The 24,300-nt window shown below is 45.7% G+C and overlaps 1 protein-coding gene across 2 annotated transcripts in view; it reads right to left on the reverse strand.

Moving 5' to 3' along the window:
• Window positions 1–24,300, reverse strand: part of rnf17 (ring finger protein 17) — a 211,847-nt gene that overhangs the window by 170,261 nt on the left and 17,286 nt on the right. The window contains exons 1-4 of one of the 2 annotated variants that reach the window (XM_038817769.1): window positions 24,018–24,123; window positions 9,583–9,679; window positions 7,107–7,169; window positions 6,488–6,588 (exon numbers count right to left, since the gene is read on the reverse strand). In XM_038817769.1, the coding sequence (XP_038673697.1) occupies window positions 6,488–6,588; window positions 7,107–7,169; window positions 9,583–9,679; window positions 24,018–24,082 (326 nt within the window). In that variant the 5' untranslated portion in view covers window positions 24,083–24,123. Of the gene's footprint in view, window positions 1–6,487; window positions 6,589–7,106; window positions 7,170–9,582; window positions 9,680–24,017; window positions 24,124–24,300 lie in introns of those variants that run through there. The other variant, XM_038817770.1, reaches the window with a different exon arrangement.

Genomic DNA, 24,300 nt, shown 5'->3' on the forward strand with positions numbered 1-24,300 from the left:
ACAGTACCATGGGACCTTTTCCATTTTGGTCCAGCCGACATCACTACAGCTGCTTTTGACAAGTGACATAGGGACAATAAATACATTAGTAAGCACATAGGACCAAGGAGGAGTAGGCCATTCAACCCCATGAGCCCACTCTTGTCATTGAATAAGATCATGGCTGATCTGTTAGTGACCACAAATTGCATCCCACCTACCCCTGATAACGTATCACCCCCTTGCTTATAAGAATCTATGTAGCCCTGCCTTAAAAAAATTCAAAAAGAGTCTGCTACCACCACCTTTTCAGGAAGAGTTTCAAAGACACACAACATAGAGAAATGTTTTTACCTCCGCTCAGGTTGAAATGGGCGATCACTAGTTCTAGATTCTCCCACAAGAGGAAACATCCTCTGCACATCCAAACTGCCTAGACTCCTCATAATCCATAGAATTCCTACAGTACAGAAGAGGGCCATTCGGTTCAGAGTCTACATTGACCCTCTAAAAAAGCACCCGATATAGGCCCACTTCCCCATAGTCCCCTAACCCCATCTTTTTTTCACTTTCAGATATGTTTTATTTTCAACACAAATATAAATTGGACTGTACAATGAACACTCAACATGTTGCATCCAACCCCTATAGAAGGGCTAAGCTGCTCCCAGAATCAGCTCCAGGAATCTCCAGCTTTCTGACTCATTGCACAGATGTTGGGGGTTTGAAGGGCCCCTTCCTATAACTACTTCTTTGTAAATGGATGTGGTTGTCTTTTTCCGTTTCCGTGGCAACTGTGTCTCAACCTCCACTTTTTCCACTGTGACTATCCTCCTTTTTCAGGAACAATTCTGCCCGTGTCATCATTTCTGCTGAAGAGGTGTGCTGGGTACAGTTCACTCATTCTGTCATCCGTGTTGTCACTCACTTAGTTTGTCACTCTCATCTGGCTTCCAGAATGCCTTTTGATTGTGACAAGGCTCCTTACTGTCAGGTTTCCGATTCCGTTTCTTCTGCGACAGGCATGTCGGGATGAAGGGGACCTCGAGAGCAGCACACTCATTAAATTTCTTTAGCGCACTTTGGTAGCGTTTTCATTCACATGGCGAAGAATGTGCTGCGATATCTTGTTAATGTGACGGATTGTCAATTTACAAAACAGCTGCTGTGGATTTTTTGTGCTGGGGGTGATATGGCTCTTACTGACTGTAATTAAGCGGTTCCTTCATTGTCAGGTACTGGTACTTCTTGCCTTTGGTGTAGGCCTATAAATCTCCCAGTCGACATGGCAACTCATATCTGGTCAGAGAACATTTCACCCAGTTGTTGAAGCCGGGCTGCAGCGCTGCTGGAGGAAGGTGGCCAGTTCTGGGCTCCAGGCGCTATAACGGCTGCGTCTCCAAGGCGCTGGTATCGTTCCCCCACCTAACCTGCACATATTTGGACTGTAGGAAGAAGCCAGAGCACCCAGGAGGAAACACTGACACTGGAGGATGTACAAACTCCACACAGATGCAGGGAGAATGTGAAAGCTCCATACAGACACCCAAGGCCGGAATCAAACCTGGGTCCCTGGCACAGTGAGGCAGCAGTGCTAACCACTGTCCAACAATGTCCTAAAGTTACCTCTTACTCTAAAGTCCAGCAGATACAAGCCTAACCTGCCTAAAGTTTCCTCATAAGACAACCCATCCATTCCAGATATTAGTCTGGTAAACCTTCTCTGAACTACTATTATATCCTTCCTTAAACAGGGTGACTAATACTGTACACAATACTCAAATGTGGTCTCACTAGTGCTCTGTACAACTGAAGCATAACCTCCGTTCTTTTGTGCATGTGTTAATTTTGAGAACTACCTCTTTTATTAATACTAATTTCCTTATTTTCATAAACCCCTCGGTTCCCTAGTATTTCTGGGAGATTTTCTGCATCATCCTCCTCCATGAAGACAGACACAATAATTATTTAGTTTCTCTACCTTTCTTTATTCTCCATTTTGAATTCTCCTGTATCTGCCTAGAATGGATCCACATTTGTCCTTGCGAAGCTTTTATCATTTGCCATTACGTTTCTCGTTAACTTGCATTCATATTCTCTTTAGATTTATTGTCAAATGTACCATGGTACAGTATAAAGTATTGTTCAGCTTACAGTCCAGGCAGATCACTCCATACATAAATACGTGGTACGTACGAGAAATACACAATGGAAATACATAAACAGGCATCAGGTGTGCATACGTAACATAGTGCTTCGACTGTAGAGAAGATGAGTAGGAAGGTCAGTTCAGTCCATAAGAGGGCGTTTCAGGAGTCTGGTAACAGCGGAGAAGAAACTGTATTTGAATCTGTTCTCAAGCTTTTGTATCTTCTGCCCTATAGAAGAGAGAATAACCGGGATGGGGTTGTGGAGTCAATGGATGGGAGGCAGGCTCGCTTGATGGACTGGGTTGTGTTCATGACTCTCTGTAGTTTCTTATGGTCTTGGGGAGAGCCATTACCATACCAGGCTGCGATGCAGCTAGATAGGATGTTTTCGATGGCACATCTATAAACATTTGTAAGAGTCATTGTGAACATGCCAAATTTCCTGAGGAAGTAAAGGCTTTGTTGTGCTTTCTTGGTCGTAGCACCGACATGGATGGACCAGGAAAGATTGTTGCCGATGTTTACACCTAGGAATTTGAAGCCGTCAACCATCACCTCCTCAGCACCATTGATACAGACAGGGGCATGAACGACACTTCACTCACTGAAGTCAATGACCAGCTCCTTACTTTTGCTAACATTGAGAGATTGTTGTGGTTGCACCATGTCACTAAGTTCTCTATCTCCCTCTTGTACTCTGACCCACTCCTGTGATGTTTGAGATCCAACCCACTATGGTGGTGTCATCAGCAAACTTGCAGATGGAGTTGGAGCCAAATTTTGCCACACAATCATATGTGTATAAGTAGTTCAGTAGGGAGCTAAGTACACAGCCTTGAGGGGCTCTGGTATTGGAGGACTATCATGGGGGAGGTGGTGTTGTTCATCCTTACTGATTGTGGTCTATGGGTCACGAAGTTGCAGAGGGAGGAACCGAGCCCTAGGATTTGGAGTTTGGATATGAGTTTGGCTGGAAGTATGGTGTTAAAGGCAGTGCTGTAGGCAATGAACAAGAGTCTGATGTAGCTAAGTCCTTGCTGTCGAGATGCTCCAGGCACGAGCATAGGGTTGGGGAGATGGCACCTGCTGCAGGCCAGTTGCAGTGGATCAATGGAATCTGGAAGGTTGGAGTTGATCTGTCTCATGATTAACCTCTCAAAGCACTCCGTAATAATAGATGACAGGGCCACCGGTCAGTAGTCGTTGAGGCATGCTGCATGGTTCTTCTTTAGCACTGGTGTGATAGTGGTTTTCTTGAAGCAGGTGGGAACCTCGGAACTGAGAAGGGAGAGATTAAAGATGTCTGCGAACACACCCACCAGTTGGTCTATGCAGGATCCGAGTGCACGACCGGGGACTCCGTCAGGACCGATGCATTTACTTTTGAGAAGGCCAGTCTAACCTCGGAGTCTGTGACAGTAGGTATGGTGTGTCCGAGGCTGTTGGGACAGAGGACATGGGTTTGTTGGCTTCTTGCTCAAAACAAGCAAAGAATGCATGGAATTCATCGGGGAGGGGTGCTCTGTTGCCAGAGATTCTACTCAGCTTGCTTTACAGCCAGTTATATTGTGCAAGTCTTGCCACAATCATTGTGAGTTTGTGGCATTAGTCTGGGACTCTACCTTAGTCTGGTATTGTCTCTTGGCAATCCTGATGCCTTTGCGAAAGTCATACCTAGATTTCTTGTATAGGTCAGGGCCTGAATTTCAGTAGGGAGTGGAGCCACCGGCTAAACCAGTTTCTGGTTAGGGAATGCTCGTACTACCTTCTTTGTCACACAGTCGTCGCACTTACTTATGAAATCTGTGACGGTACTGGCATACTAGTTTAGTTTGGTCGCTGAGTTCTTGAATATGGACCAGTCCACTGACTCCACTCCGTAGGACCACATCCGTTGCCTCGGACCAGCATTGCACGACCTTCTTAACCAGATCTTCCCACTTAAGTTTCTGTTTATATGCTGGGAGGAGGATCTTATGGTCAGATTTTCCGAAATATGGTATGGGGATGGAGCAGTAGGCACCCTAGATGTTTGTGTAGCAGTGGTCAAGGATGTTAGTGCCCCTGTTGGGACAAGAGATGCATTGGTCAGGCAGCACGGTGGCGCAGTGGGTTAGTCCTGCTACCTCACCGCGCCGAGGTCCCAGGTTAGATTCTGGCTCTTGGTCACTGTCCGTGTGGAGTTTGCACATTTTTCACGTGTCTGCCTGGGTTCGCCCCCACAACACAAAAACATGCAGGCTAGGTGGATTGGCCATGCTAAATTGCCCCTTAATTGGAAAAAATGAATTGGGTGCTCTAAATTTATTTAAAAAAACAAGAGATGCATTGGTGGAATTTTGGCAGTACACTCTCGAGGTTGGCCTGGTTGAAGTCACCGGCCATGATGAACAAGGCCTCCAGATATTCCGTTTCAAAGTCGTTTATAGCAGTGTACAATTCATCAAGCGCCTTCTTCACTTCTGCCTGAGATGGGATGTAGACCGCAGTGATAACGGCAGAAGTGAACTCCCGTGGAAGCTAGTATGGGCAGCACTCCACAGTTCGGTATTCCAGGTCCGGGGAACAGTAGTTCGCCAGGGTCGCCACGTCTGAGCTCCAGCAGGAGTTGATGAGAAGGCAAATCCCTACACCCTTCGCCTTGCCATCCAACCAGTGAATTGAGAAGCCCTCAGGTTGTATGGTACAGTCCGGTGAGGCAGGAGTGTGCCACGCCTCTGTGAAACACAGCAGTCTCTCAGAGGAAATGAGAGACTAAGTCTAGCGTTAAGCTTGTCCAGCTTGGATGTTTGCCAGGATATGCTGGGAAGAGAAGACTTGAAACCGCATTGTTTTAGTCTCACCGGCATTGTTTTTCTCTTTTCCTAGGTCGGTGGCTGCTTCTGGGTGGTCCCGGGATCTGACCTTGCATCTGGAGGAGTCCTGGGCTCTATTTGCGATTCTGGGGTCATGTTCGTGGTCGGATTAGGCCCCGGGTTCCGCAAAGTTAGGTCTTCCTTTCGGCATGTTCGGGTCCTCGCATTTTCACCTTCTTTTTCCCTTTCTTGACCAGTTTCCCACCATCAACATCTAGGATTTCCCATCATCAACATCCAGGGGCTACCTTTGACTAGACCACTGGAACAGGCAGATAAATACTGTGGCTCTATCAGCAAGTCAGAGCCTGCGAATTCGGACGCATACAACTCACCTCTTAACTTCCAAAAGCCTGTCCGTGAGGGACATCAAGATTCTGGTGGGAGATCTCCATTTGCCTGCCGAATGCAGCTCCTAACACAACTCAAGAAGCTCAAAACCATCCAAGATGGGGAAACCCACTTGAGTGGCATTCCATCCACCACCTTAAACATTCACTCTCCACCACTTGCACAGTGACAGAAGTATATACCATATACACAAGATGCACTTCATTTCTCACCAAGGCTTCTTCAAAAATTCCAAGCCTGCAACCTCTACCAGTTGGAAGAACAAGGGCAGAGGAACAAGGGCAGCAGTGCATAGCAACATCACCACCAGCAAGTTCCCCTCCCAGCCCCACATTATCCTGAAAATATATTGCTGTTCTTTCACTTTGGCTGGGCCAAAATATTGGAGCTTCCCCCTTAACAGGACTGAGTGTATCTGCTGCAGTGGGTCAAGGCACAGCTCATCACCACCTTAGAGAGAAATTACGGACAAGGGAATAAACCTTGGCCTTTCTAGAAACATTCATCCCAAGAATCAATTTTAAAAATTACCTTGATTGGTACAAAGGCTTGTCTGCAACAAAAACAAAACTACCGAATTAGGGCTACAAATCAGCTCGAACAAGCTTCAGGGAACCTCCTCAGCAACTGACTGACAACCCAAATGACAAGTTGATGGATAATTATCAATATGTGCATTCTTTGAATTTCAGAATTAATGCACTGAGCACTGCTGGTCTATGTAATGTTTTCTGACGGCGGAGGTCAAAAGCAGGCAGAAGATTTTAAATTTCCCAAACAGATGAGGCAGCAGGTGGTGAAAATTAACCGAATGCAAAATAAATCCATCCAGAACAGTTCTGGGAATCATGCGTAACCCCCGGAAGTGCAGTTAAAATTCTATCTATGATGAACCAAAGTACACAAAGGAACATTTGGAAGAATGATAATTTAATCCCAACTTTTTATTAGTGAAATATTTATACAATGAATTAGTCACCCAATGTACTTCAGAGCCTGGATCAGGATTCTCCGACCACACCCGCCTAGCGACTGGAAATTCCTGCCCGAGGTCAAAGGACCTTTATATTGTCCCAGTCCCGCCTGAAGCAACCTTGCAGATGGGGCAGAAGAATCCAGCCCCTGGTGTGCAAACAATGTGATAAATATTACCTGTTCTGAAGAGACTGCTTAATTTTCTCAAATTCTTTATCTATTTCTTTTCTAATTCCGTTACGATCTTTTTCAATTGCAACACTAATGCCTTCCAGCCGCTGTGTAAAAATGAACATGGTTTGACACAAAGTAGAGCAGTTGACTAGCCACAAGGAGAGAAAAAAAAGCACAAGCTAGGAGGGGGGAACAAATCAGGGGGGGAAAAAAAATCACTTTTTAAATTCCAGTAACTCAAATATTATTTATTCATGTAGTATGCATGAAATTATGCAGGCTATTTATTTTTTAAAACCAGCTTGCTGTGAATGGAGAAGCCACAGAACCAACTGAAGCTGTTAATTACAGCAATCAAAAACAGGCATTTTCACAGAGTTTATAGATTTATCGTAAACAAAAGCATGGATGCAGAAAAATTACAGTATCCCCAGAAAATGTTTTTTTTTATAAATTGCATTTGTTGCGCAACATCATGACAAATAACCACACTCGAATATTCGCAGATTTCAAATTTTAAAATTGAGAAAATATAGCACAATATTGTTACTATTCTTCCATGAAATAGACACTATTCTAGCAGACGATTGTAAATTGTAATGATTTTCTAAAAATAGCTTACCTGAAGCAAGTTATCAAACCTGGCCCGTTCGTACAATACTTTGTAGAAGCCATCATTTCCCCCCTAAGAAAGAAAAAAAGAGAATTAAATTGTTTTGTCATCAATCTTCAAATGAATTTGAAATCACAACTTCCAGCCGAAAATTAAACATATTTATGTTTAAATTCTGGAGATAAATGACATCCATAAGGCATTTACAATCCAAATTATTGAAGCTCAACAAGAAACTAATAAAGTTATGTTTGCTTATGCTAAATTATTCAACATTATGGATAAACAAATGCTTTAAACTCTGTAGGTCAATAAAAGCTGGTACCAGAATTAATGCTCACAACAAAAATAAATTAACAAGAACCCTCGGTGAGGGGAATACCTAGTCACATTCTTCACAATCAGTGCACAGGCTCTCACTAAGCCATCTGTGCAAAACTGGAGAAGACATGCATCATGGGAATTATATCCCATTGAGTTTCTTCTTTCCATTATGGTGATAGTAAAGGGGAGAAAAATCAAACAGATTAATACTTCACATTGTATGCTACATGGGTTCCTCAACTGTAGATTCACACCTGGTATCGAACTGTGCAGTTTGTTGGAAAGGGTAAATCACATCCAGATTTGACCTTATCTCCACTTGCTATTACAATACAAATCCTGCAGATTCCAGATATCAGGCAAAAATAGAAATCTTGGTTAATCAGTTTTTCTTAACCAATCATGTAGATATCAATTTGGCTCAGTTATTGTTTTGAACCTTTTAAATTTTAAATCGTAGTGCAGTACTACAGTTATGCTACATTGTGAAAGGTTCAGTCTTTGAAGAGAAGTTAAGCTACAACGTCTGCCTGTTCAGGTGAACACAAAACTTTCTATGGCACGACATGGGGCTTCTAGTTGGAATTTATGGAATATTACACAGGACAAACTGGCTGCCAGATTTTTCTATGCTGTAACAACTTCAAAACATTTCCAGCACGTCAAGGATGCAAAAGATTTAACTTTTCTTCTTTCCTTTCACTGAAATCCATAACAGAACATACCTTTTCTACATGTTAGTATGTTGCGAGAGGGACCAGGGTTAGACATGCAGCCACATCAGTATAGATTCAGATTCTGCACAGAAGTCACCTGTTGCATAATAAAGTGTCTCTATGGGAGACACTAAATTAGTGTGGCGTATCACTCAAAAAAGGGCTTCTTTAAAAGGAAATACAAACGTATACTGATCAACATTTGTTTTTGTAATTAGAAATCACGTCATCTGCCACATGGGCTCCTCCCAATTAATTAGCCGTAGCTGGGACTAGCAGTTGAGTTTTTTTTGCAGTGAGCAGTGAACATTTCAAATTAGGCTCACGCTTGTGGGAAACTAAATACATTGTTATTAAATTTAGAGTGTTCAAATATATATTTTTCCAATTAAGGGGCAATTTAGCGCACGTGGCCAATCCACCTAACCTGCACATCTTTGGGTTGTGGGAGTGAAACCAACTCAGACACAAGGAGAATGTGCAAACTCCACACAGACAGTGTCCAGGGCCGGGATTGAACCCGGGTCCTCAGTGCCGTAGGCAACAGTGCTAACCACTGCACCACCATGCCACCCCCAAAATACATTATAAACTCTATAAAATTTTGCACAAAGTAAAAATCCTTTTAGAGGGCTTCATAATAGCATTTTACTTTTTTAAAACTAGTGTAGGTGAGCAAATAAAACAATTTTAAACCAGGAATTATAAATGAAACCAATTGTTCTCAGTATCAGAATAGCTTACGGTGAAAATAAAGGAACCTCACAATTAATTAGGTATACTGATGCGACACATAAAAACTAAATCTTTGAATCTAAATTACGTTCTAATTAAAGTAATGTGCGTTCTGTTCAAAGTATTGTGGGAACAGGTTGTGATCTTTTTAAAGGCAGTTGAGAAGAGCAAAGCTCCACACTGAGAGGAACTGAAACCGACAACAGTTAAACTTGGTAGTCTCTGTTCAACTTTAGGAAAGCTGGACCACTGTCCAACTACATAAAATGTCAAGACATCGTCTACGTCAAATTATTTAGTTCCTAATTTTTATATATTTTTTTTAAAGAATGAGGTACATTAGTTCATCACTATTGGTTTGAATAGATGAAGCACCCTGTGGCCTTTTTTCATTTTAGCATAAGGATCAAAGAGATTAAAATCGTTATTTGCATCTCCCAGATAAAGCTGCAGAAAGCATAAGACAGTATAAACAGGATGCTACTTACATTTAAGCTTCCCAGTGATTATCAGTTCACCTAGATAAAATTCAGCATGCTGGGCATGACTGCAACACAAACTAAAGCCAATTGTTGCAAGGCATATATTTGCCCAGTTGCAGAAGAGATCTTCAGGCCTTCTTCTGTCACCATCACTAGACATCTACATATAGAAATATGATCTGCCAAAATGCCTCCAAAGAAGCACAATGTTAGTGAATAATTACATACCACTTTCAGCTCGCAATGATCCGCATGCTCCTTTTCCAATTCTGGGAACACAATGCTATTCTCACTTTCACCATTCAGTGCCATCAGTTTGGAGAAGCTGTTTATTACACAAATGAAATATGTGAGTTCAAACCACATGCTGCAGACGACCAACACCCATTATATTTAGTCAATGACCTTAAGAGTCTTGGAACAGAACAAATGTATTTCTATTCGACTCTTTAAAAGTGGTCTTATTGGCATTTTGCAATGAATTACAAGATAGGCTTCAAATCTCTCAAGACTTTCTTCCAAAAATGTACTTTATTTGTAAAGGTGTATAGTTCAACGGTGACACTTCACAGTACAATACAGATCCATTTGGTTAAATACAGCGACATGGCATTCTAGGTGCCTCATTCCACATACAAAATCAGTTTTTAACTGCAATTACATTAAACATTTTCTGATATGTTTATTAGGTAGACAGGTTTGTAAACACTGGTTCCAGCCTATGTGTACTACAGCAAGAGGGCCCTAAACTGTTTGCCCATTTAGTCAATACATTCCATAAGGAGATGAGAATATAAAGGTATAGGATAAAATAGACCATTCAGCCCCTTGGTATCCTTGGTATCAAAGATTCTCTTCCTGATTTGACTCAAGATAACTGAGCACTCAGTTTTCTGGGTGGCGAAGAATTCCAAAGGTTCAGAACCCTTTGAGGGAAGACGTTTTGCCTCATCTCAGTCCTAAATGGTCAATGATGTGGAGATGCCGGCGTTGGACTGGGGTGAGCACAGTAAGAAGTCTTACAACACCAGGTTAAAGTCCAACAGGTTTGTTTCAAACACGAGCTTTCGGAGCACGGCTCCTTCTTCAGGTGAATGGAAAGGCTTGTTCCAGAAATGTTTATATAGACACAGTCAGAGATGCCCCGGAATGCGAGCACCTGCAGGCAATCAAATCATCAAAGATGCAGAGAGAGAGGTAACTCCAGGTTAAAGAGGTGTGAATTGTCCCAAGCCAGTTCAGTCGGTAGGCCTCTGCAAGTCCAGGCTTGTTGGTGGGGGCCGAATGTAATGCGACATGAATCCCAGATCCCGGTTGAGTCCGCATTCATGCGTGCGGAACTTAGCTATAAGTTTTTGCTCAGCAATTTTGCGTTGTCGCGTCTCCTGAAGGCTTCCTTGTAGAATGCTGACCCGGAGATCAGAGGCTGAATGTCCTTGACTGCTGAAGTGTTCCCCAACTGGAAGGGAACAGTCCTGCCTGTTGATAGTCGCACGATGCCCGTTTATTCGTTGTCGCAGTGTCTGCATGGTCTCGCCAATGTACCACGCTTCGGGACATCCTTTCCTGCAGCGTATGAGGTAGACTACATTGGTCGAGTCGCACGAGTATGCGCCGCGTACCTGGTGGGTGGTGTTTCCACGTGTAATGGTGGTGTCCATGTCGATGATCTGGCATGTCTTGCAGAGATTACCCTGGCAGGGTTTTGTGGTGTTGTGGTTGCTGTTCTGAAGGCTGGGTAATTTGCTGCAAACAATGGTTTGTTTGAGGTTGCGCGGTTGTTTGAAGGCCAGTAGTGGGGGTGTGGGGATGACCTTGGCAAGATGTCCATCCTCGCTGATGATGTGTTGGAGGCTGCGAAGAAGATGTCGTAGTTTCTCCGCCCCAGGAAAGTACTGGACGACGAAGGGTACTCTGTCAGTGGTGTCCCGTGTTTGTCTTCTGAGGAGGTCGGTGCGGTTTTTTGCTGTGGCGCGGTGGAACTGTCGATCAATGAGTCGAGCGCCATATCCCGTTCGTACGAGGGCATCTTTCAGCATCTGTAGGTGTCTGTTGCGCTCCTCCTTGTCTGAGCAGATCCTGTGTATACGGAGGGCTTGTCCATAGGGGATGGCTTCTTTAATGTGTTTCGGGTGAAAGCTGGAGAAGTGGAGCATCGTGAGATTATCTGTGGGCTTGCGGTAAAGCGAGGTGCTGAGGTGACCGTCCTTGATGGAGACGAGTGTGTCCAAGAATGGAACTGAATTTGGAGAATAGTCCATGGTGAGTTTGATGGTGGGATGGAACTTATTGATGTCATCGTGTAGTCGTTTCAGTGATGTCTCGCCGTGGGTCCAAAGGAAAAAAATGTCATCGATGTATCTGGTGTATAGCATCGGTTGAAAGTCCTGTGTGGTGAGGAAGTCCTGTTCAAACTTGTGCATGAAGATGTTGGCATATTGAGGTGCAAATTTGGTCCCCATGGCTGTTCCGTGCGTCTGGATGAAGAATTTGTTGTCGAAGGTGAAGACGTTGTGGTCTAGAATGAAACGGATGAGTTGCAGAATTGCGTCTGGAGATTGGCAGTTGTCGGTGTTGAGGACTGAGGCTGTTGCAGCAATGCCGTCGTCATGCCAACATCTTCATGCACAAGTTTGAACAGGAAGATGTTGACATGAAGATGTTGGCATGACGACGGCATTGCTGCAACAGCCTCAGTCCTCAACACCGACAACTGCCAATCTCCAGACGCAATTCTGCAACTCATCCGTTTCATTCTAGACCACAACGTCTTCACCTTCGACAACAAATTCTTCATCCAGACGCACGGAACAGCCATGGGGACCAAATTTGCACCTCAATATGCCAACATCTTCATGCACAAGTTTGAACAGGACTTCCTCACCACACAGGACTTTCAACCGATGCTATACACCAGATACATCGATGACATTTTTTTCCTTTGGACCCACGGCGAGACATCACTGAAACGACTACACGATGACATCAATAAGTTCCATCCCACCATCAAACTCACCATGGACTATTCTCCAAATTCAGTTCCATTCTTGGACACACTCGTCTCCATCAAGGACGGTCACCTCAGCACCTCGCTTTACCGCAAGCCCACAGATAATCTCACGATGCTCCACTTCTCCAGCTTTCACCCGAAACACATTAAAGAAGCCATCCCCTATGGACAAGCCCTCCGTATACACAGGATCTGCTCAGACAAGGAGGAGCGCAACAGACACCTACAGATGCTGAAAGATGCCCTCGTACGAACGGGATATGGCGCTCGACTCATTGATCGACAGTTCCACCGCGCCACAGCAAAAAACCGCACCGACCTCCTCAGAAGACAAACACGGGACACCACTGACAGAGTACCCTTCGTCGTCCAGTACTTTCCTGGGGCGGAGAAACTACGACATCTTCTTCGCAGCCTCCAACACATCATCAGCGAGGATGGACATCTTGCCAAGGTCATCCCCACACCCCCACTACTGGCCTTCAAACAACCGCGCAACCTCAAACAAACCATTGTTTGCAGCAAATTACCCAGCCTTCAGAACAGCAACCACAACACCACAAAACCCTGCCAGGGTAATCTCTGCAAGACATGCCAGATCATCGACATGGACACCACCATTACACGTGGAAACACCACCCACCAGGTACGCGGCGCATACTCGTGCGACTCGACCAATGTAGTCTACCTCATACGCTGCAGGAAAGGATGTCCCGAAGCGTGGTACATTGGCGAGACCATGCAGACACTGCGACAACGAATAAACGGGCATCGTGCGACTATCAACAGGCAGGACTGTTCCCTTCCAGTTGGGGAACACTTCAGCAGTCAAGGACATTCAGCCTCTGATCTCCGGGTCAGCATTCTACAAGGAAGCCTTCAGGAGACGCGACAACGCAAAATTGCTGAGCAAAAACTTATAGCTAAGTTCCGCACGCATGAATGCGGACTCAACCGGGATCTGGGATTCATGTCGCATTACATTCGGCCCCCACCAACAAGCCTGGACTTGCAGAGGCCTACCGACTGAACTGGCTTGGGACAATTCACACCTCTTTAACCTGGAGTTACCTCTCTCTCTGCATCTTTGATGATTTGATTGCCTGCAGGTGCTCGCATTCCGGGGCATCTCTGACTGTGTCTATATAAACATTTCTGGAACAAGCCTTTCCATTCACCTGAAGAAGGAGCCGTGCTCCGAAAGCTCGTGTTTGAAACAAACCTGTTGGACTTTAACCTGGTGTTGTAAGACTTCTTACTAAATGGTCAACACATTATTGAGACTGGGACTCCTATGTCTAGACTCCCCAGCCAAAGGAAACATTTCCTCTCTCAAGCTCCTGAGAATTTTAAATGTTTCAACAAGATGTCATCTCATTCTTCTAAACTCCAGGGAATATAGAAACAAAGTGCTGGGAGTACACAGCAGGTCTAGTGGTATCATCTACGGTGAGAGAAACAGAATTTATGTTTCGAGTTGAAGAGGACTTCTGCAGAATTGAAGGAAGGTAGAAATGTGATTGGTTTAATGCCATTGAATGTGGCAAGGGTAGGAAGAACAAAAGGGAGAGGGGCAAAAAAAGAGATTCAAGCTAGACAGTAACCATTTTGCTATTCACCCGGCCGAGTTCTGGATTACGCCCATAAAACGGCAAGAATATCATTAAGCCTTAATTGTATTCATTTCAATCTCAGAAATGAGATTGAAGTTGAATGCAGTTGCCACCTGGGAATTACCCGACTCCCCAGCAGGAAATCACCCAGGTGTGGTTTAGTACTCCTTTTCAAAAATGGGAACCTGGCGCAATAGCTACTATGGGAAGTGAGAAAGTGAGTAGCCCTTTCCATTTCCCTCAGCAGGGAGACAGTGTAGCATCTGTGCCCCGTCCTCACGACATGGCACCCCGTGGAGGAGGACGACACCTGCTCCCAGTGGTCATGAAGGTAATTTCAAGCCTACACTTTATGCCATCGGGTCATTCCCAGCTTGAGCAGGGACCTGTGTGGAAAATCACGATCTTCCGCCCACAGGTGCATTCCGGAAATTCCGATTGCTTTGTATGCCCGGGCACCTTCGAACTGGACCTGGCCCATCAAGATGCCCGGGTGCAGGGTTCGCCTATATCGCCGGGACGCCCCAGGTCCAGGGAGCGATCGATGGCACGCATGTCGCCTTGTGAGCATCAGGGAGTGCCCTATATTAACAGGAAGGGGTTCCACAACTTGAATGGTCGTTGTGACCATCACCTGAGGATCATATACGTGTGTGCCTGCTACTCTGGGAGCATCCTAGAGCACACAAGAGATTCCCGGTGTCTTTGAGGACCACCAGGATGACGGGTTGGCTCGTGGGGGACAGGGGATACCTGCGGAGGTCATTGCTGATGCCGCCAGTGCGGTGGCCCGAGACCAAGTTGGAGACCCGATACAATGAGGCCCACGGCGTCACCCGTGCAGTCATTGAACAGTGCATCGGGGCGCTGAAAATGTGGTTCCGATGCCTTGCAGTACACCCACCAGAAGGTCTGCACAGCCCGCCATAATCTGGCACAGCAGTGGGGCGACATGGTGGAGAAGGAGCAGGATGAACATGCAGCCTCATCTGAGGAGGATGAAACGGTCCAGGAGGACGAGCCCAAGGAGGTGCGAGGACAGGAGGGGCAAGGGTCTAACAAGCTAGAAAGGCCCGCATCCTCTCCAGATTTTCCTAGGACTCTCCCATCCCCCTCCCGTCACGCTGCCCCCTTCCCAACCACCCTGTTCCCCCCTCCAAAGGTCAGTGTAACATTACTCCAGGGTGATGATAATTCACTGAGCAGAAAGCTCTGATGCTCCTGTTTCTGTTAATGTCTGACTCCGGTTTCCTGCTGACAGCGCGCTCACTCTCACCCTCTGAACGGGGTCTGCATCGGAGGCTTTTGATCTTCCATCACCGTGCCCGGGACAACAGGGTAGAGTGCAGGCGGGCCTGCTGTGAAGATTAACTTGACAGATGCTTCACCTGCATGAGGTGTGGAATGCTTCAATAGTTCACATTTAAACAGTGACAGATTTCCATTCCACCTAGCTACGGATAGTGACCTCACAGGTGCCCACGCAGTGCTCTCACTTTTCAATATTCCAAGGTCTACTGCTACATCTAGGTGTGTCCCCAGTATGCACAGAGGTGGAGCCGGCCTGCTGCTTTCCATGCCATTGATGCCCTTGGCAGACGTCCTCTGGATGGCCTGGAACCGTGAGAGCTCGAGACCTCGGGATCATTTGGCGCTGCCAGCCCTGGGGGCTCCCATTGTCTACACCATGGTGTTGACACCATCGGCGATGCTCCTCAGCAACTGGGCCATGTTCTGCAGTGCCTCGGCATGTTCACCTACATCTTGAACACGCCATCATCAGTGACTGGACAGGATGTCAAGACACTCAGCAGTGGTCGTCACAGAGTGAGCCATGCCTTGGACACCACCATTCAAGATGTGGACATCATACTCCTGATTTCCACTGGAGTTGCCACCCTGGCAGTGGTGCCCTTCGTCTTCTTCCAACATTGGACAGCAAAACTCCTCGTCATGCTGCCCGTAATGTTAGCCGCTGCGTCCCAGATTGCTGACCCTGCTACTAGTCCTCCAACCCCATCAGGGAAACAGGGTGCCCTGCCTTTCATCCACAGCTTTGAAAAGCCTAGAGATCAGCATCTCCAAAGCAAGGTGGTCTGCACGCTGCAATGCTTGTGTTTTGTCTGGGAGTGTGAGTGGTGAGGGGGCATAGAACTAGTTCTCTCTTGTTAGCAGAGAGCTGCTGAGGCGTGAATCAGGCGAATCAGACTGGAAGGGGCCAGTAATGCAAAGAATCTTATGGGGGCTCATTCATGGCACTAAAGTGCTGTTGAATATAGGTCAGGATCTCGCTAACACGGCAGTCGCAAAACTCCCCTCCAAACGCACCCAAAACTGGACTTTGAAATTTTTCTGTTGAATCGCACCCTCAGTAGCTGCTGGAGAGACAAGCTCAAAAACATGTCCATTCCTTTCCATACTCCTTTTTGAAGTGGGTCTTGACACCATAGGTGTGAAATTCTTTCAGCAACATGGCAGAGCATGTCTGCAGTGCAATGGTCCACTCACAATGCAAAACATCAGGTGACTCATGGCAGCCATCTTTAGCCAGTGTCTTTTCTTGTCTTTAAAAAGGCTAATTTTTAAACAGTTGTTACGACCAGCGCCTGGTGAGGTTCCCCAAAGGTTACCTCAAGCTAAACCCCTTGTTTCTCACTGATCTTCTGCGATACACTCAAATCGCTACAAATCTGAATGGGGAGAGATGACTGACTCCTTGTATTTATTCTACCCGCCCTCTGAAATGAAAACATGAAAAGAAAATTGCTTATTGTCACAAGTAGGCTTCAAATGAAGTTACTTTGAAAAGCCCCTAGTCGCGACATTCCAGTGCCTGCTCGGGGGGGCTTGTAGAAACAAGGTTTAATCTAACAAGCTTCCCTTTGCCTTGGGTTCCTTTACCAGACCAAATATTTATGTTTAAAAAGGAGCCAATTTAACCAGGCTTTAGATAGAGTAAGTTTATTAATTACTTAAAAAGGCAAGGAGAAACAGAAAACATGTGCATATACATTCATAGGGATTAGAAGAATTGAGTCCAATACTAAGTCAATAGAAAGTTTATATGGAACGATCCTCGACTTGCAAGGAGTACATTATGAGGCAGACAGCCGTTCAAATGGATTCCAGTATAGTTGACTTCTGCAGAAAAAGTTGTTTTTTCTATCTGTGGCTTGGTAGAGAGATTTCCATGCACTTTTCACCCGTGATCCTTTTGTTGGCTGGTTGATGTCCACAGTTGAAGAGTTTGTCAAAATACCTGCAAAAGGTTATTTTCTTTTTGCAGGGGCACTGCTTTTGTTACTGCACCACCTTCGGTGTGAAAAATGTCCAATTGCTTACCCTCACAGCACACAGCTAGCCCACCAGACTGACACAGACAGGCCCTGGACAGCTTGTTCAGCTGGTTTTCAACTCCCTTCTTCATATACAAGCATCCCATGATCCTAGTTCCTTTGCCTCTTTTCGATTATGCCACTTTCCAAAACAATGCTACCGACATGTCTTCATTCTTCCTTAATCGTGGTTTCCCACTCACTATGGTCGACAGGGCTATCAACAGTGTCCAACCCATCTCCTGCATGTCTGCTCTCACCCCACCAGCCTACCCATTCAAAGCATCATCCTCCACCAGTTCCAACTCCAGCAGGATGCCACCACCAAACACATCTTCCTGTCACTCCCCATTAGCAGTCCACAGGGACCGTTCCCTCCGGGACACTTTGATCCACCCCTCCATCACCCCCAACACCTCACCCTCTTCCCATGGCACCTTCCAATGCAATCTAAGGTGTAACACCTGCCCCATTAACTCGAAGAAGGTGTAACACCGGTCCCATTACCTTCTCCCAACTCACCATCCAAGGGCCTAAACACTCTTCAAGTGAGGCAGCGCTTCACGTGCACCTCCTTCAATCTAGTCTATTGCATTCACTACTCCCAATGCGGTCTACTCTACATTGGATACCATGATGTGGAGATGCCGGCATTGGACTGGGGTGAGTACAGTAAGAGTCTTACAACACCAGGTTAAAGTCCAACAGGTTTGCTTCAAATCACTAGCTTTCGGAGCACTGCTCCTTCCTCAGGTGAATGAAGAGGTAGGTTCCAGAAACATATATAGAGATAAAGTCAAAGATGCAAGATGATACTTTGAATGCGAACATTTGCAGGTAATTAAGTCTTTACAGATCCAGGCTAACCGGGCGGGCTAGTTAATGGCAGCGCAGTGGGGGGTGATCAGGTGGGTGGTGTAGCAGTGGGGGATGGTGTTGTTGTTTTGTTTGGGGGGGGGGAAACTGTTGACGAAGGTGCTGTTGCTGTGGCGTTATATGGGAGGGAGTGGCGACAGTGGACATCCGGGGGTGGGCCTGGAGGGTCACATGGCATGGGCGGGGGGCTGGCTTAAAAAGGGGTATGGTTGAGCAGCTTGGGGAGGGGCCTCCTGCCAGGCTGGTCACATGGAATGTGAGGGGCCTCCTGCCAGGCTGGTCACATGGAATGTGAGGGGGCTGAATGGGCCAGTCAAAAGATTGCATATTATCGAGCATCTGAGGAGTTTGAAGTCGGATGTGGCCTTTTTGCAAGAGACACATTTGAAGATTGGGGACCAGACAAGGCTAAGGAAAGGGTGAGTAGGGAAAGTTTTCCATTCAGGGTTGGATATGAAGACAGGGAGGGGGTGGCATTGTTCGTCAATAAGCAGGTGGCGTTTGAGGTGGGAAATATCGTAGCAGAATTGGGGGGGGGGGGAGGGGGAGAGAAGAGAGAGAGAGAGAGAGAGAGAGAGAGAGAGAGAGAGAGAGAGAGAGAGAGAGAGAGAGAGAGAGAGAGAGAGAGAGAGAGAGAGATAGAGAGAATGTTTGTGATGGTGAGCGAGAAATTTGAGATTAATGTTTACGCCCCAAATTCAGATGATGGAAGTTTATGAGGCGAGTATTGGGAAGATATCGGACCTGGACTTGCACCGGCTGATTATGGGGGGGATGTCTACTCGCGGATTGATTTTGTGGTGGGTAAGTCATTCGTGGCGGAGGTGGTGAACTCGGGATATTCAGCAATCACGGTCGCGGACCACACACCGCGTTGGGTGGACTTGCGAGTGGATTGGTTGGGGGAGGCGGCTCAACGCCTGCAGTGGAGGTTGGATGTGGGGCTGCTAGCGGAGGTGTGTGAGCGGCTGAGGGCCGCCACGCCATGGAAGGCACTCAAGCCAGTGGTCGGGGGGGGAGCTTATATCTATTTGGGCCCACAGGAAGGAGTGGGCAGAGATGTCAAGGTCGGTGGATGAGATTATGCAGACGGACAGGAGGCCTCAGAGGCGGGGTTGTTGGAGAGGCAAAAGCACCAGATGAAGTTTGTGTTGGTGTCCACAGGAAAGGCAGTGGGGCAGTTGCAGAGAGCCACAGGGGCAGTGTATGAATACAGGGAGAAGCCTAGAATGATGCTGGCCCATCAGCTCAGGAAGCAGGGGGCGACGAGGGAGATTTGCAAGGTGAAGGACAGCAAGGGTGGAGTGGTATTGGATTCGGTAGGAGTGAATGGGGTGTTTGAGTTCTGTAGGAGGCTTTATGAATCACACCCGCCGGTTGAGGGGGAGGGAATGCACCCAAGGCTGGAGGGGGCCTCGGTTTGTGCCCTGATCTGTGGAAATCACAAATTCGGTCCGGGGAAACTGCACGGTGGAGGTTTCAGGGTTGTCTGCGGACAGGAATTGAGCGCTTTGGATATTCATTTGTGAAGGGCAGCTTCCTGAGTTTGGAAGGACTGGTGGAGGAGTACAAGTTGCCCAGTGGAAACGGGTTACGATACTTACAGGTGCAGTCCTTACCTGATCTGCCACCCCTGGGGTTGCAAGACAAGGTGCTATCGAGAACAGGAGGGTAGGACATCAAAGATATATAAGGAATTAATGGATTGGGAGGGCACCACGATAGTAGTCAAGCGAAAGTGGGATGAGGACCTGGGGGGGTGAGCAGGAGGCTGGGTTATGGGAGGAAGCTTTGAGGAGAGTGAATGGGTCCTCCTTGTGCGCTAGGTTGAGTCTCATACAATTTAAGGTAGTCCATAGGGCACATACGACGGCGGCTAGAATGAGTAGGTTCTTTGAGGGGTTGGAGGATAGGTGTGGGCAGTGTGCAGGGGGGCCCGCGAACCATGTCCACATATTTTGGGCCTGCCCGAATTTGCAGGGATTTTGTTAGGGGTTCACTGGCGTGATGTCAGAGGTACTGGAGGTGAAGGTGGTCCAGAGTCCAGAATTGGCAGTGTTTCCAGTGTCAGAAGACCTGGGAGTCCATGGGGTAAGAAAGGCCAATGGTTTGGCATTTTCTGCTCTGGTAACCCGGAGACGGATCCTATTGAGATGGAGGGACTCTGAGCTTCCAAAGCCAGGGGTATGGGTGAGCGACCATGCAGATTTCCTTAGGGTGGAGAAAATCAAATTTGCCTAAGGGGTCGATGGAAGGGTTCACCGGAGATGGAAACCATTCATTGACTTCTTCCAGGACAATTAAGTCAGCAGGGGGAGGAGTTTAGGGTTAACAAGAAAAAGTGGAGGAGCGGGTTGCGGTTGTTGGCTATTTATTGTGTTATGTATGCTGTGTTCTCCTGTTTGTTATCTGTTGGGATTTTTAAAAAATCTTGATTGTGGTTTTATTTGATGTTTATTTATAAATGCCTTAATAAAAATATTTTTTTTAAAATAAAAACATGCCAGAAAGGGAAAAAAGGGTTCTGCAAGATATTTGTGGATTATTTCCACAGCAGCAGTAAGGGAAAAGGAGCTGCAATACAACATTCTCAGTAAATAAATATTTATTTTGCACACAGGATTGTGGAACCATTAAGTTTTGCCAAAGAAGTGGCTGAGGCCAAATAGCAACAGGAGCCTTGAGGATGAATTCATGGTATATTTGGGACAGCATCTTAGAACACAATGTTCTGAAACCAACCAAGGTACAGACTATTTTAGACTTGGTAACATGCAATGAGACAAGATTAAATAATATCTCAGATTAAAGGATCCTCTAGGTAAGAACGATCATAACATGGTAAATTTCACCTTTGGTTTGAGGGTGAGAAACTTGGGTCTGAAGCTAGTGGTTTAAACTAAAATAAGGGCAATAAAACAGTATGAAGGTACAGTTGGGTAAGTGGAACGGGAAAGCAGGTTAAAAGGTAAGACAGTAGACGAGCAGTGATAGACATTTAAGGAGATATTTCATAATTCTGAAAGGCATATTACATTGACAAAGAAAGATGCTACAAGGAGAATGCACAGTTGACTAAGGAAGTGTGGTATCAAATAGAAAAGTCATGCACTACTGCGAAGGTTAGTGGGCCAGAAGATACGGAAAATTTCTGAGTGATTAAACAATGATAAAAATTGTAAGAAGTCAGAATAGGAGTAAATTAACAAAAAAAAGTATAAAACCAGAAAGAGCTTCTACAAGTGCATAAAAAGAGTGGCTGAACTAAACATTGGGCCCTCAGAAAGAGACTGGAGAATTAATAAAAAATGAGGAAAAGAGAGACACTGAAGTATTTTGCGTGTCTTCACAGTCGAAGACAAAAATATCCAAAGAGTAGTAGAAAATCAAATGAAAGGGAGGAAAGAAGTCAAAAACAATCACGATCACTCGAAAAAAAAGTTATCGGGCAAATCAATGGAACTATAACGGTTGACAAATTTCCTGGACCTGATGTTCTGCACACAAGGCTCTTAAAAGTGGCGGCTGCATAGATAGCTGATGCACCGACTGTAATCTTCCAAAATCCTCTGGATTCTGGAAAAGTCCCATTAGATGGAAAACAGAAAGTTATAAGCCAGATAGTCTCAAAGCTGTCATTGGAAAAATGCTAGAATTCATTACTAAGGAAGAAGTAGAAAGGGAAATTATGGCCGGTAACTTCCTCAGAGTGACAATCAGTGGTCGATTGCCACTCCATGCGACTTACCTGTGCTTAAAATGACTAAGACAGATGAGACTGAAGAGAAGCACGTTCCCAGCTCCATCAACGAAATGCAAAAGCAGCAGCGCAAAGGAGGACATACCCCCTTGTTACAGCATTAACTGCCGCAAAGGTGAGTCTAAAAGTTCCATGAAAAGTAGACGCTAAGTTTACATGAATGGGGCATGTGTGTGTGTGTGTGTGTGTGTGTGTGTGTGTGGGGGGGGGATTGCCTGAAGTTAGCGATTCTAAATTGTTCTAACAGATGGCATCCAGCCAGCGTAATTGTCCAGGGGAAGTTAGCCTTTCTTGACAATTGCTGGGCAGACCCTTACATGGAAACTTTCAAGGGGATTCCCCAGTGCATCTCTAAGATATCCCCCAAATCCAACACTTAAAAACCAGAAAATTATGACCCCATGATCGACAATTTAGAGTTCTTGAGGTGAAATAAGCAAGGTGAATAAAAAAGAATCAATGGATGTAGTGCATTTGAATTTTCAAGACATTAAAAAGGTGGGTACATGAAAAGATCTCTATGTTGGGGTGATAGATCAACTTACTAACAGGAAACAGACTTGGCTGAATTTTTTTTTCAGGTTAGTAAACCATAACTAGTGGCATGCCCCAGGGCTGGGGGCTTCAACTATTTACAATCTGTATTAAAGTATGTGGATGTGGGACCAAATGAATTCTAGCAAAATTTGCTGTTAATACAAAGATGGGTAGGAAATCAAAAGATTAGTATGCAGCTGCAGCATCTAAGTAGGAAAACTAATAAAATGCTATTGTTTATTGCAAGGGGAATGGAATAAAAGAGTAGGGAAGTTAAGCTTCCGTTACACATACCACATCTGGAATGCAGTGCACAATATTGGTCTCCTTATTTAAGGAAAGATGCATTAGCAGTTCAGCGGTTTTCTAGATTAATACCTGGAATGGGCGTTTTGTCTTATGATGAAAGGCTGAACAGGTTAGGCTTGTATCTGGAGTTCAGAAGAGTAAAAGGCGATTTGATAGAAACACAAGATCTTGAGGGGACTTGACAGGTTGGATGTGGAAAGGATGTTTCTTCTTGTGGGAAATTTTGGGGGTTACCGTTTCCAAATAAGGGCACCCATTTAAGATGTGATGAGGAATTTTTTTTGCTCAAGTGGATTTGAGGCTTTGGAATTCTCTTCCTCAAAAGGTAGTTCAGACAGAGCCCTGAAGACAGAGGAGACAGATTATTTATAAGCTAGGACTGAAAGGTTATCAGGGTTGGGTAGGAATGTGAAGTTGAGGTTCGAGTCAGATCTGCCATCGTCCTACCGTACAGTGGGGCAGGCTCGAGGTGTTAAGTGGCTTTCCCCTGCTCCTAATTTGTATTTTTGTGCATGTCCCATTTCACAAACTGGAGCACTAGGATCTTCTCCACTAAAATTACCTGGCTATTGTCATTTGTGCAGCTTTTGATAATTTGCAGTATTCAATTCACCGCTACATTTCCCAAAATACTTTACATGATTTTAAAGCAATTTAGGGCATCTTGATCTGATCAGACACTATGTGAAACTTCGTTCTTCCCTTCCTTTGATGGTTACACACCCATATCGCTGACTTCGACTGCTGCGTTTGCGACCCTCATGCCCATTTCAGATTCTTAATTTATCTATTTTATTGCTCATCATGAAGGTGGCATAAATCTTGAATATTAGATTGCCATTCTACCAATCACCTGCCGGTATTATTTTTACTAAATAAAGCAGCACAGGTATTTCCTGGAATGCACAGTTCCGCCACTTCCTATTCAATTCAGCTCCAAGCAAGAGCAAACCATGACAATGATCTTCCAAGAGGGAAGAGCAGCTGGAGTACGGGGGGGGGGGGGGGGGGGGGGGGGGTAGGGACAAGAGGTGCAAGAGACACCGAGACTTAGCTCAGGACACAGGAAGGATATTTGAGAAAATTTACAAACAGCCTTTAAGTAGGTCCGGGGAACGCTTCCAACTGACCGACAGCTCAGGCTAATTGCTTCATCAGAAAAAACAGCCTCTTTAACCGTCGGCGCCAAAAGGCCGGTCCAACCCAGCCGCTTCTATACTCACCGGGGAGCCGAAACCGCCTCCGACACCGTGATCAGGCTCCGGGGACTACCAGCTCCCTCCGCCATTTTACACCTACCGCGTGACGGGCCCGTTCCCGCCTGTTCGGGACCGGAAATACACAACTACCCCATCCGAACCTGCGCAGTCCTCTGTTGATGTTCTTTCAGTGGGCCAAAAATAAACCGACACTTTGCGTTTAAAAGGTGTGTGGGACTGGAAATAGAAACATTCAAAATCATTCAGGAAAAACATAGAAATGCTGAATCCTAAAATGTTCCGTGCG

This window comes from Scyliorhinus canicula, chromosome 14, assembly GCF_902713615.1.
Source record: "Scyliorhinus canicula chromosome 14, sScyCan1.1, whole genome shotgun sequence".
NCBI lineage: Eukaryota > Metazoa > Chordata > Chondrichthyes > Carcharhiniformes > Scyliorhinidae > Scyliorhinus > Scyliorhinus canicula.